This window comes from Agrilus planipennis, unplaced genomic scaffold (assembly GCF_000699045.2).
Source record: "Agrilus planipennis isolate EAB-ADULT unplaced genomic scaffold, Apla_2.0 scaffold95, whole genome shotgun sequence".
In the NCBI taxonomy this organism is placed as follows: Eukaryota; Metazoa; Arthropoda; class Insecta; order Coleoptera; family Buprestidae; genus Agrilus; species Agrilus planipennis.
This window is the reverse complement of record NW_020438861.1, coordinates 237,868-252,312: the sequence shown is the minus strand read 5'-3', so window position 1 is coordinate 252,312 and position 14,445 is coordinate 237,868. Positions and strand designations below refer to the sequence as shown.

General features: G+C 31.1%; 1 protein-coding gene across 2 annotated transcripts; it reads left to right on the top strand.

Moving 5' to 3' along the window:
• Positions 1-1,973: 1,973 nt before the first annotated feature.
• Positions 1,974-14,410, top strand: LOC108735921. Of its 2 annotated transcripts, none has more exons than XM_018468153.1 (7): positions 1,974-2,162; positions 12,052-12,194; positions 12,289-12,366; positions 12,459-12,908; positions 13,135-13,465; positions 13,548-13,870; positions 13,940-14,410. In XM_018468153.1, exons 2-7 carry the CDS (start codon positions 12,057-12,059, stop codon positions 14,189-14,191), a joined length of 1,572 nt encoding a protein of 523 aa, XP_018323655.1. In that variant the 5' UTR covers positions 1,974-2,162; positions 12,052-12,056; the 3' UTR covers positions 14,192-14,410. The 2 variants fall into 2 exon arrangements, with proteins under 2 accessions (XP_018323655.1, XP_018323656.1); XM_018468154.2 differs by lacking the exon at positions 1,974-2,162 and adding an exon at positions 9,740-10,026.
• Positions 14,411-14,445: the final 35 nt, after the last annotated feature.

The following is a 14,445-nucleotide window of genomic DNA, read 5'->3' as shown; positions in this document are numbered from 1 at the left end:
TCTTGTATGTGGGCACAGTTTACAGAATCCACAAGCAACATAATTTTAGATTTGACTCTGACTTCAAGTTCGGGATCGCTTGTTCAACAAAGGCCCATAGTTCTTCATGTTGGAGATATGTTTTTTCTGCAAATCTCCATGTGGAACAGTTTTCTCGACCAGTTAACTTTCTGATCATGGTGAAGGAATTGTTTGACACAACACAGTCTCAATCACCGCATAACGTTTTCACCTTTTATGTTGTTACAATGTTGTTTTATACGGTGTCTGCTTTTACTAGGGCTTCTGGGCCCATAACCTGTTGCAATAAGTATTTATTAATTTATTTAGAATATGTACGAGTGAAATAGGGATGTTCTTTATTTTTACAAACAAACTGATAGTTACCACAGACTACTACTTATATAAGTCGCGAAATTAAACATAAACTATAACAATATTTCAAAAAACATCAATTGTGTTTTATGTGCTACAAGATCCTTCTCTTACTGTGGTTTATTAACAATTAAAAAACAACCATTTTAGCATGTTTATTAGAATAATTCATAAACAAATTAGCCGATTTAACAGATTGAAGCCCAGGAAGCCTGCATTTCTATCATCGTTCTGAACATTCTCAATTCAGTGTATATCTAGTGTATATCTATTTGTCTGTAAAAGTGCTAATTCTGGACTGGACTACAAGCATATGGACAACTTTTACTTTTGAATAAAGTTCTACCGCCCTTTTCTACCTGCCTCCTTAGTTAATTAACACAAGTTTATATCTGATGTTAGCTGGAAACTGTAGGTACAACTGAAGGTGAGTATTTTCAATCGAGACCTTCTTTAAAGGTTTCTCGTTTTTAAATAAAAAAGAAACGAAAACATGAGTTGACTACCTGCTTACTATTTTTATAGAAACAGTGTGTGTCTACGTAAATCAACCAAAAAAGTTTCGCTTGTTATCTGATAACTACTTTAATAAAATATATTTAATGATAACTACAAATCTTTAGGTAAATTACTTTTTTCTTTTTTAGTTTCTTTCAATACTCATTTATCTGTGTTAACTGTGAAGTGAAAAAAAAAAGATACTTTTAGTATTTACTCGTCAGTCATTTAAGTAATGATGCTGGTTATACTTCTGCATTTTATTAAGTTTTATTTTAATAAAATAAATCTAATAATGTTTGAAAAAGTTGTAAGTAATAAGTACTTAGTTAATGTTACCGAGAGATACTTGTCAAGTATTTCAAATAAAGGTATATAGAAAACTTATTTAAATACTACTGGTGGTATTTCAAATACTATACCAATGACAAAAAGTATTTGGTAATTGATGACAAAAAGTTTTTGGTAATTGTATTAAACTATTTCAAAGAAGGTATTTTATTTGACATACTGAACCAATTTTAAAATACACTATCAAAATTGACGAAAAAATAGTAAAAAAAAATCTTCTTTAATCATAATACCTTCAACCCAGCAANCTACGAAGTTTAAATTTCACTGCAAAGTTAAAATCAGAATTTCCACATTGCAAGTATAAATAATAAAATTTTCCCTTACAGTAAAGGATTATTGCACTAAGTGGTAAGTCGTCTCTTCGATAAATAACTCGTAATCATTAGTATAGTATGGTGGTATAATTATCCAATTACTACGCACTCAAAATTCCCATTTGTTCGTTTACTCCGCTAATGTTTCGGTACTTACGTAGGTACATCATTTTTAAATAAACGTTTTAATAATAGTGTAACGGTGCTAAAGTGGTTTCTAATATTTACATCTGTAAGTGAAAGTAACTAAGCCTTTTACTTATGTCAGCAAAATAGCTTTAATAAACAAGTATTGGTGTTTTATAGTTACAGTTGTAATTATAACAATCAATAGAAGTCCGACTCTGTACTTTCCTTCCCCACCATTCTCTCCAATCCATTTTTAGCTAAACCCACCGCCCGGCGTCTCGTCTGGTATGGTGTGTTATATTATTGACCGTGTAGACTGTAGACTGCCTTAATCTGAAAACTTGTAGAAGGCTGGAAGGTTTGTGTGTGCTTGATTTTCGTTCAGTTACAATCGGTAGGCGACGATACGTGGTTGTCGTTAATCAGTAAACCATCAGTTCTCAGAAATTTATTAATTGCTTCAGTCATTTAACAGATTATATACAAAAACCGGTGAGTACCTATTTTATTTTGAAAAGGAAGAAAAAAAAATCGTTAAGTACAAATTAATTTAATTGTATCTTTATATATCTAAGCCGACTATTAAATAGTTAAGTGGGTCGAAATGGAGATCGGCATGTGTGTATAAATAGCTGTTCAAGAACAACCGTAAACCTTATAATTTTTTTTGTCTGCATTTTTTGGATCTCCATTTGATAAAATCAAGTTGATTAATACTTTCTCTTAAAATTTCAAATTGCTGGTGAAGTTTGAATTCTACTTTCACTGTAATTATTTGATGTCCTTATACTTACCCAATTTTTAAAACCATTTCAAAATTGTAATCAGTAAAATTGTAACCTATTAGGTATTTAGAGAAATTCTAAAAATTTAGCAAATTTAAAGTCGATAAATATTTCCTTTACCTACTGTTACCTAGTCGAAGGACTATATTTTATAGTAGTGTAGGCATGTGGACGTGGTAAATTCTAGAATTCTACGATTAGGTATATGTTCTGAACGGTTACTGTTGGTCAGTAACCTTTCAAATCATCTATTTTTAACTAGTATAAAAAACATTCCGCAAAACAATAATTTACCGCCTAAAATAGCCGTAAATAGTACATACGATACAGTCATATTTCATATAGGTAGTCTTGTACATAAAATTTCATGCTATGTGGGTGTTTTAAGCAGCTTGTTATACTTTTTTTAATCAATGTCATTAAAATGGTGATTTAGAATATCCTTTAAAATTGAATCACAAAAAAAAACAGTCATATATACCTACCAGAAGAATATGTACCTATAGGTAGGTATCACACCCAAAACTTGGATGATGTACATTAACAAAATCATCGTATGTTACAACTTTAGCGAAGAGGGTGGGTTTCTAACAAGAGCATTTTTTTCTGTATACAGATGTATTAATTTGTACTAAATACTTACTGATATAAATACTGCAATTAAATTTTTATCGTAAAGTCTAAACAAGTTTCGTTGTTTCATTTACATCTGTAACTTATTTTGTTTATACAAATAAAATGTCATTAAGTAAAACTTATTATGCAGTTTTACTTACTATAGTTTTTTCCAAATGGTAAAATATGTTAATTAGTTTCTATTCTTTTTTTTATTCATTTCATGTAAGACATTGCAAATATACACCACATTACACAATAACCATTTAATATTCATAATGGTGCAAATTACAAGCATGTGTAGTTACACAAAACATGTTATACTACTGGAATATAATTAATCGTAAATAAATTTAAATAAATCATCTTTTATCTTTAAATATGAATTCCAGCGAGTGGTTTCAAAATAATATTTATTACCAGCACTTCCTCTAAGAGTAACAGTAATATTCTAGGCAGGGGAGGCATGACAGTCATTGCAGCATTGGTCAGATTATATCAAATAGAGAAAAAATATACCCCTTCTCGTCATTCCGTCAACTATTTGTTAACAATAACCTGTGGGTCTACTTCTGCTCCTCTCTAACCTTTTCTAATATTTCTAACTAATCCTTCATTTTTAAGAAAGTGTTCGATGTTTGTGTTCCTGTTTCTTCCTTTCCTTATTGATTTGCATAGCGCCCTTTATTCTACTCTTTATGATTTTTTGAATTAATTTATTCTGTTACAAAAAAAAAGAACATTTTTGCTTTCTTATATTATGTTATAAATTAGACTCGTTTATTAATAACTTGGGATCTACTTTTTCAAACAAATCTCGAGCACTATTTTGCTCTCTCTTGTTTTTTATTTCATTGTAAGGTTATCGGAGGGTTGAGAGCTTGGTCCACGCTTAAGCTTATAAGATTATATATCCGTCTGCCAACACGTGAAAAATAACTGATTTCCAGAGTACAGAAGTCTATAACTGAGCATGGGTATTGCCATGGCTACCCTACACGTAATGACGCCCCTGAACCTGTTTATTAGTTATGAATATTGATATCTAGAAATGCTCACTGCAGTATTAATGTAGTATTATTGTAAAATAAATGCAATAATTTTTAGTTACTTACCAATTGACGTAACATTGTAGAGCTTATGTCTTTTTATAGACAATTGCTTACCAACGCACATTATTTTAATAAATGTGTTGTACGCTTTTATTGCAATTGAAAACAAACAACTAGCAGTAATCAATGCACTTGGTCCTTGTAGGTCAATTTACTAACAACTCTTTTCTAATGGTGCTACGACATACCTCCTTTTTTTAATGCTGCTACGACATACCGACATACCGTTACTATCGAAAGTAATAATTTAATTACCATCAGTTGCTATATAAGTTTTTTGCCAAACTTAGTCAGCCAGTTCCGTTAATTTTTTTTTGTAGTATATGAATTTAATTTGGTTGCGTTATCTTGTTTTGCAACTTATTTAAGAGACGTGGTTAATTTTCTAAAGCAAGAAATAAAAACTTAAAAAAATGTTAAACGTATATATTCACCTTAATCTAACCTTAACCTTACGTTAATTATTATTTATTAACTACTTGCGCCCACATTGTTACATATTAATCGTACAGTAATAAAGATTGATTTTGTTAATCAATGTATTAATTATGAAATTGTGTTAATTCAAAAACAGTTGATTTAATTTTTATCATTTTGACGTGTCAAAAGGAAAAATATTCGAAGGTAATGAACTCGAATAATTTACTTTATTTTTTCGAAAATTTATTTACAAGTATGTATATATACATATGTGTATTAAAATTAAAAAAGTTATTCGTTACAAATGAACAGTACTTATTTGTACTTATATACAAGGGGTTCGACTTTTTCTTTCAAATGGCTTTTATGGTTACTTTTTACTACTAACGTGAATTCGTCATTATGTATTATGTGGTTTCCATTGTGAACTAAAATTGTTTGAAAATCATTTTGTATTATTCTCTGTGTTAAATTGCAGTGTTCGTCAAAATCGTTAGAACCCCATTTTCTAATTTTAACTGCTCAATATCGACTCAGGTTACATTAGGCACTCTAATTCGGATTTGAAACTTTCTATGAATATTTTGCAAATTAGCATCTAAAGCCAAAAATAAGTCGCGCAAGCAAAACACATTGTAAAATCAGTTAGGAAAAGCGTGAATAGTTCTTCGAACTGTTTTTTTCTTCATAATGGAGTTATTCTTGAGTAAAATTTGCGAAATACAGTAGCTTTCAAGCCCGATTTAAAATCTACTGTAATCTCAGTGGATATTACACCGGTTGTCGGCCGACAATATCAATGTCGCTATTTCGAAAAAAAAGAAGATTGGAATCTCCTGGTTGGTAGTCTACATTGTCAATGGTTAATTATTGTCTAATTATGAAACTGGTTTTAGCTGTTTAGGATTTTCATAACCGATTTTACAATTTTTGCATTCATTTGAAGTTTTTAGTAAGTTAATGAGACATTACAACAATTTTTTATTACTGTTTGTTATTAATGACCCAATAATGACATATATTCAATATTAGTGATTAACTGCAACTAATTAATTATTACAAAATGGTACTTACTCATCACTGAAAATTTACTCTTAAAAGTACAAACCCTGTTTAAGTAACTTAAAAAACAACTAGAAATAGGTATTTAAAAGAATTTTTGTAGATTTAATGTAATTACATAATGAATTAATTTTTAACAACTAATGATAATCTCAAATTAATGAGGAAAATTTTTTGCTGCTGGCACGCTCTCGCCGGGAATCGAACCCGGGTTTCTGGCTTTGCGCACCATTGCTCTGCCACTTTTGTGGTTTAATGAAAAAAAATTATGCATTTACATAACAAAATTACGTTCTTAACATTTTTTACTTGTTAGTGTTGTCAATGTTTGGTGTTATTGGGGATTATTCTCTTATTCTACAACTCTTTGTAGTAATATTCCTTCGTTTTAACTGAATTCCGTTTTAAAGTCGTTTGTGAAAATCTCCTAAAAGAAACTGTAGTTTATTTTTCGATGACGTCGGGATCTCCAGTGAAGTTGATTTGATTATTGCGGTTAACGTAGATTATTAGTTTCGACAAGAACAGATTTTTCTGCTTAAGGTTAACTAATAGTAACGTTGAACACTTTCATCAGTGAAGGATGGTTAGATATATTTTGCAGCATCTAGTAAGGATGAGTCCTTGTATCAAAGTCATTTATTCGAGTATTCACTGACTATATATAGTTCCTTGTTTACATTTGATCATATGACAAAAGTTAATTCAGCAAGTCACATATGTGTGCGTAAATGTCTTTGACCTACTTCATTTACACTGCCGTGTTTTACCAATGCATGAAAAAAAAAATTACTGATAAAATATTATCTATACAGAGTGTTCCCATAGAACGTTTCTGAAGATTTTTTTCGCCAGCCTTTTTGGGACAGTAAACTGCTTACTTCAACTTGAAATTGGAGAATGTACTTACTGACGACTTGTTCTTTAAAAGTTTTGCACATGTCCATTCTTTATAGTTGTAGCCTGTATTGTAAAAGACACTACACAACACTAACGTAAACTTATAAATATCCAAAATAGAAAAATTAACACAACTCACGCTTAAATGTGAATGTTTTTAACTTTATTACACAGTTGCTGTTTTGACGGTTACTGTATCGTGTCCAGACTTGAGAACAATCACTGTTAACATTCATCAAAATAGTGTAATTTTATCAACACGTGTCACATATTCTGTCCTACTCTAAGTCGATATGTCTCCAGGTCTCCGAATTGTTTTGGTTATTGACATATCAATAAACAATAAATAACTAGTAATCAAATGACAATTATTTTTTGAATTACACTTATTATATGATGATTTTATGGTTACTTTTTACTACTAACGTGAATTCATCATTATGAATTATGCGGTTTTCATTGTGAACTAAAATTGTTTGAAAATCATTTTGTATTATTCTCTGTGCATTTAATTCGAAAGGATGACTAAAATTGCAGTGTTCGTCAAAATCGTTAAAACCCCTATCTAAAATATTTGATATTTGTCTTCATGAATTATATAATTGTGGTTAATTAGAGAAGTAAACGTATTCAAAAAGGAGGAATTGTTTCAGAATAATTAGTAACTATATCAAAATGCACTTTTGAAATATATTCTAAACAAGTTAAAAGTTCAAAGTCTACTGGCTGATATTGTACGATAAATCTCTTTTTGTTTATTAATAACAAAAAACTGCAAAATTAGTTATTATCTGAACAATAGGTATATCTCGAAAATTAATTGATGAAAAAACATGAAAATCAGTTTTTGGGTATGCTGATTACGAATTTGATGTCGGATTTGCGAAATTTAAAATGTCGGATACAAAATGGCGAAAAAAAATTGTAATTTCGGCTCGAATTTGGTAGGTAGTTGTTATCATACTGTCACGTAACCAAACATCTTCCTCATTATTACTAAATTTAGTTAACTATTTACTTTTTAATTTTACTCATTTCAAGACTATATCGCACACTTTGTAACTTCTTCACCCTCTGTACAAATAAAATTTAAACAGTTATTCGCAAAAAAACGTATTTTTGTGTTTAAACTGTACAATGCTAATGATTTGTACTACCTACCACACATGATCGCTGCAAATGAAGTATGCCATATGTCGGACGTTTTTGCGCGACTCAGAAATAATTTTTGTAATATACGTGCGTACCTTTCCGTGTGTGAGTATACTGGTGTTGTAATTAATTTTTTCAAATGGAAGAATAGGGCTATTGGCGAACCACCCATAAAAAAGGTAACGCACCTTAGCAATACCTCACAGTTGTGATTTTAATGTTGTTATTAATTAATATTATTTCGAGGTGTACATGGTACTGTATACTATCAGTGATGAACAAAGAAGGTATTTAATTAATTGTTATCGCAATGTATGTTTAAAAATTATTATTTAAATATTTAAAGTAGCGTAGTAGTAAACTCACGATATTTACATTATTAGTCATTCCACAATCGTCATTGTTTACATTACTCATGGATGTAGTTACTTAGTTATCGCATTTTCTCTGTACGTTGCCAATTCATTCCTAGGGCTGACTTCAGATTGCAATTTCGTCTAGTTTTCTTACAATTTTCTTTTATCCTGGAACTACGCTGCTTTGCTCACCATGCGATTCCTTGCTGCATCTAGTTAACACCGTCCAAAGCTTGCTACTTATTTCAGAAACACTATTTTTTTATATGGGTGTAACGTATGTACATATATAGTCTATCCGTAAGTGATCTAGGACAAGTTTATATTCTTGAACTTATTTGATTGTCATAATATGAACCTAAGGCTTCCGTTTGCAGTATTACAAACATATTCTTCAAATTCAGTCTACTATCAAAGATTACTGCTAGGTCCTTAATTTACTTCACATGCTTAAGAGATTTACCGTTAAGTGTGTAGTCATAATTCAGGACAATTCCTTCACGGTAAAATTGAAAGACAAAACATTTCGTTATATTAAAACTCCTCCATTTATTTAGTGTACTTAGATTTTCTTAAATATTTCAGATACTTTTAAGTCATCTGCGTTCAGAAAAGCCTGAAAATACTTAATGACATTTAGAATAATAATGGACCACAATGGGATCCCAGTGGGACTCCAGATATGTTTTTATATTCTTTCCAATCGCAACTATGCAACTTCGCAAATGATATTCCTTTGATCAAATATGAAATATATCAGGTTAATAATCGGTCTTTTACACCACAGTTCGACAGCTTCATGAGGAGTAGGTCATGCTTAACACAATCAAAGGCTTTCGACATATCTGTAGTTATGAGTTTAGGGTTTTCTACAGGTTGAAGACCGTAGATTGCCCATCACGAAGCCATGCTGATGTACATCAATTAAACTATAGAAGTACTCAGATAATTGCTTGGTAACAAATGCATCAAACAATTTGGCAAAAATTGAAATACTTGCTATCGATCTGTAGTTAGCTGTATTTAACGAATCACTATCTTTCATTAATGGTGTAACAAAGAAACATTTCTAAACAGTCAGATATTTTATATCAGTGGTACGTCATTCAAAAATCCTTGCTAATGGTTTTACCAAACACTTCGCACACTGTTTTATAAAAATTACAGGCATATTATCTGGACCAGCCACTAATGCTTGTAGGGAAACAATGCGTAAGAACGCTTCTGTGTAATCAATACAAATTAAATGAAAAAGAAAATTGAGTTTTTACCCCCATATTTTGGACTGAATGAGTGTTGCTTGAAAAAGCAGCAAAAAACAGTGCAAAATTATCAGCACATTCGAGGAATTAATGGATTGCAATAAGTTCTCTGAGATTTAAATAGACTACATTCATCAAACCATTATATTGCATGCAACTATTTCTTGCGTTTGACTGGACTTGCAATAAGACCACTAAACCAAACAGGGAAGGAATATTAATCACCACGTGTGGACAATATCATCCAGTTCTACATCCTTTTTAATAAAATTCCAGTCACTTCAAAATCAGCATGTTTTTGAGTAAACAGCCTTATTAAATCTAAACATTTTTTTAAATTAAAAGTTCAATTAAAATTGTTTATACTTATCTCATTTAGATAATGATAATAATTAACTTTTATAAATGGATCAGCAGTGCTGCTAGAACTACAATTAGGCAAATTTGTTAAAACCAAATCAACCCTATTAACAGTGGGAGAATATTGTACGGACATTACATGAAAACACTCCAGGCTATTCAAAACGAGTTGTAGATTGAACACTGCTTGATGAGAATGATGTCCAAAAGCGATAAGATTATTATCTTGTGCATACCAGATGTATCCTGGCCAATTAATATCGTCGTAGTGTTCTTATGAGAGGGATAATAAACAAGACAGAACTCACCCAACGCAGTTTCGAATTATTAAAGTGAGTCAATGTACATCTGTCCGTATTGATAAAAGGCAGATGGAATATAAACTATAGCAACAGTAAATATGTTGTAATTTGTATGTGAACACTATAGGCACATTATCAGTTGAGAGCCCAGTAAGTGTGTTAAGTAAGAATTGCAACGTTAACCTCATTAGATTCAGTCTGTACTATTTGGTTGATTTCTTGATGGAGGGAAATATGTAAATTTTTGCTCCAGAATCATCTAAATTTCGAAAATTTTACTGCTTTTTATCATCTCTTTGGAAGATTGATTCTTTCTGCTTTGTAAAGCGCCTCAATAAAAGCATCTATTAGAAATTTTATCTTTTACGTAATTGTTTTCTACGCCAAACCTCTAACGGATAACGACCATTTTTGTCAGGGATATTCTTAGGTAGTCGCTTGTTTTCCAACAAATCTTTAAATAACTTTGCTTTTGGCTTAAGTTACCAGTTGTTACTGCATTTTATGTTTGCAGTAGGTATATAATACGTGGTCTATACTTTTAATTACATTGCATACCTACGTGCACAAACAATGTCCTTCACTCCGAAAATATAAACATTACTACTGTTATACCAGTTGTAAAAATATAAACCAGAAAAATTATTAAACCATTTGCTTGCCTGCTATAATAAAATACCTACCGTTTGTCAACTAAACGTAAGTCTAAACTTATGAGTAAGCACAATAATAAACAAACAATGATAACTACTTATTTAATAAATCATTAAGCCGTAAATTCACAATAATTTAAGTGCATTTATTATGTAGGTACATAGTTTGTATGTAGTTCTGTTCAAGACGATAATGAATGTGATACAATAATTGCTACCACTTAACTTTAAGGAAATCGAACGTTCTTACGGAGTATAATTCTTACTGAAAATATAAATAAATATTATGGTTTCCACAACCTTATATACATACTTGCTCTGTTTTCATTTTTCTAAGAAAATTAAAGTACAAAAAAAAATGTGTATTGCGACTAATCTCCTTAAAGGTCCAATTAAATATTCAAAATAATAATTAAGTAACTATTAACTTATTCGTGTAAATAGCTCCTGATGAAAATAGCTTTTCTTTCTTAGTTTTCTTCGTTGTATTTGAAAATGCCAGGTTTTTCAAATGTTTCTTATTCCCACAAGAAAATAAAAATAAAAACTCATTTTAGTTTTTCAATCTTAAATTAATGATTTTTAAGTTAATTTATAATTATTGATAATACTATTTAGTGACAGTATGTACAGTGCTGATAAGTACGTACACTTGTAACTGGTTGTAATTTATTTTAGTTATCTATTAAGACAGTGTTGAGGGTGTTTTGTAAATCGATTCATTAAAAATTTGCAATCCCCTGTGGAGATAAAATTGCGGTTTAATTCTTTAGCCTGTAGGTATTGGAAAATTTATAGCATTTTTGAATTGAACAAGTAACAAGTTTATACATATTAACATGTAGGTACCTATTGTTTACTTTATGATGGTAGTGTCTTTAGTTGCTGACCTGTTTAGTGTATCAACTGATATCTCAAAAAATCTGAATAAATCTAAATAATCCCTGAGTTAATTTTAAATTTTTGACAAATATAAAAGAACTGTTGAAGGGGAATAAATTTTTGAATCAAAACTGTGTAGGTTTATTTCGTAATCATAGAATAACTTTTCAGATAAATAGGCATTATTACGTTACATTTAGGTCATTTATTTTACATTTAGGTAATGTCTGATTAATTAATTATCAGTTCAAAGCAAACAATTTCCTGTACAAGTGCTACATAGTGTGATGTAGATCTAATAAATCATGTTGTTGCTGTAATTTATTTAGTTTTTAAAATTGGCGATTTTCTTAACAGAGAAGGCATTAAAAAAGGTTAATAATCTTTCATTGAATAAATGTACCTTAAATTGGTATTTTGAAGAAGTTTTTTAATAGTAGTTACATGAAATGTCTGTATCTATAATTTATTAGTATATTATTAATCTTCAATATTAATTTACGCAGAAATATATTTTTAGACAAAATGATGATGACAAATACCCCTGAAGAAGAGCTCCAATTGGAAGCTATGCAACGTGTTTGGCAAAGAAAGCCTTCATCTCTCTCAGTTTTTGAAGAAAGTGTTGAATTAGATGACATATTTACAAGCGCAAGCCAAGTGGTAAGTAACAAAGGAGAACACTGTTACTCTGATACTGTTCATTGAAACATTCATATTGCTTTTCTTCAATTTCATGGACCTACTAATGTTCTAGGGCCCATCTTTGATAGCATCGTGTGCTTCCCCTGCAACAAAACCAACACCCATACATGAAGAAGAAGTATTCGAATGTGTAAGTGTAATACCATCAAATTTAGAAGAATATATCTATTTACTCTTGACTTTCTTATAATCTAATTTTCAATCACAACTTTTGTTTTTTAGGAACCTGACCTGGAAGAACTGGTAGATACCGGGTTACAGCCAGTAAAGCTAAGTGCTTCTGATTTAGGAGATTTTCCAGCTCAATATATCGTGTATGGACTTTTACCACATCAGTTACCGGTGGTTGGTGTCTTTGTTGATAATAGAGTTGTTCCTGGTTTTAAGTACAAAGTAAGCCCACTTCCTTCCAAAGAGCAAGTGCGTAGATGTCTACCTTACTTGTTTAATGGCAAAGCTTTAACATTGAAATCCATCGGAAGAGGTTACGCTAGACGTTTCACTTTTGAAGCTGATAAAGGCTGCCTGAACAACAATGAGAATTATTTTTGGAGTGACAACAGACCAGAAGGGTTCGCTTTTGAAATGGAAATAGTATCGGAAGGAGATAAATTTACCATCTATGACGTTATGCAAGAAGCTCAAGGAACTTTGGAAGTTCTTAAAATTGAGGTGAGTTACAAACATCCTTTAAACTCTGTTATTTTTTTTGGAATTGTTGGTATCGAACTTGTGCTGCTAGATCATAGACCCACCAAGCATATTGCAGAATCCTCCAGGGTTGTTCAAATTTACTCGTAGGGTATTTCGTCGTGATGGTTAACATTCGTAAGTTGTAGTTTGTAAGAAAATGCTACAAGATTGAATTACATATATTAGGCAAAGCTCACTCTTTCAGGGACCTCAAATTGAAATTAGCACTGAATATACAAAAAATGGCATAGAAAAAAGAGCCAAAGTTAATTTCATAGGAAAAGTAGAATTTTATGAAACAGGTGTGGCAAAGCCAAAACCTGTTTCAGGAACCGTTATCTGTATTAAACAAAAAGGAAAATCCAATGCAGAAATACGGAAAATTGTAAATGTTAAAATTAATAGTCACAGATACATTTTGAAGCCAGGAATTTACAAAACGGACAGAAGGGTTGTGGTAAAAGGAGAAGATATTAACGACATTCCAACTAGATATACTATCAATGGCTTAGAACATTATGAACTCCCAGTTGTAGGTAGGTGGACTGTATATCCATATTCTAATTAAGACATCTGCTTTATACGGCAGCTATTTATAATACCCGTTCTAATTTTCAGGAACATACGTAGATCCTCGAGTGATTCCCGGATTCTGCTACAAGGTTCGTCCAAATGACAGGAAGGAACGTCTGTTTGAGGGACGATCACTAAGACTTCTCAGTATTGGAATGGGATATGCCAAAAGGCTGACATTTGCTCCTGACTCTCTTTTGGAACCCAACAATTATTTATGGTCCGATAATCATCCAGATGGCCTAGGATTGGAACCGCGAGCTCTTGAAAAAGGAATGAAATTTACTATACTAGCTGGCGATCAAAATATTGGTACGGCAACTGTTTGGAGAGCAGATTTGCCCCAAAAGGAAGAAAAAATGGAAAGGGTAAGAATATTTTTCTTATGATTAATCAACGTATGTCTACTTATTTTTGCGAAATAATTGTTTCTGTAGGTGCCATCATCATGTGGTAAACAATGCGCCATAGAAAAATATATCCACGTTGACGTTTTATGCCATGTAAGAATGAATATAACTGGTAGTAATGGAGAAGAACACTTGTTAAGAGTTTATGGTCTTGCGGTGGTACGTAAAGAACCGAATTCCAATAAAGCCTCAGTGGTAAGAGTTGAAAGCGTTGGTATCGATTCCCAAATTAATGTGCTCTTCGTCCAAACACATACAGAGTTGATATTCAAACCGTAAATTAAAACAAGTCTTATTAGTTGCTTTATCTAATTATTACTTCGAAAAGATAATTTCCTTCAATGTATTCCATTGATTGTGATTCTCTTAAAAATCTTATTTAGTTCAATTTACGCTATGATTGCTTCAATTTTTATTTACTTGTTTTTATATACCCGATCATATGATTATTTACATCTGATTGAAAATAATGAATAAATAAAATGCGTTTGCTTGCAATTGTGTTTCATTTATCTACTTAGAATTAGAAAAAA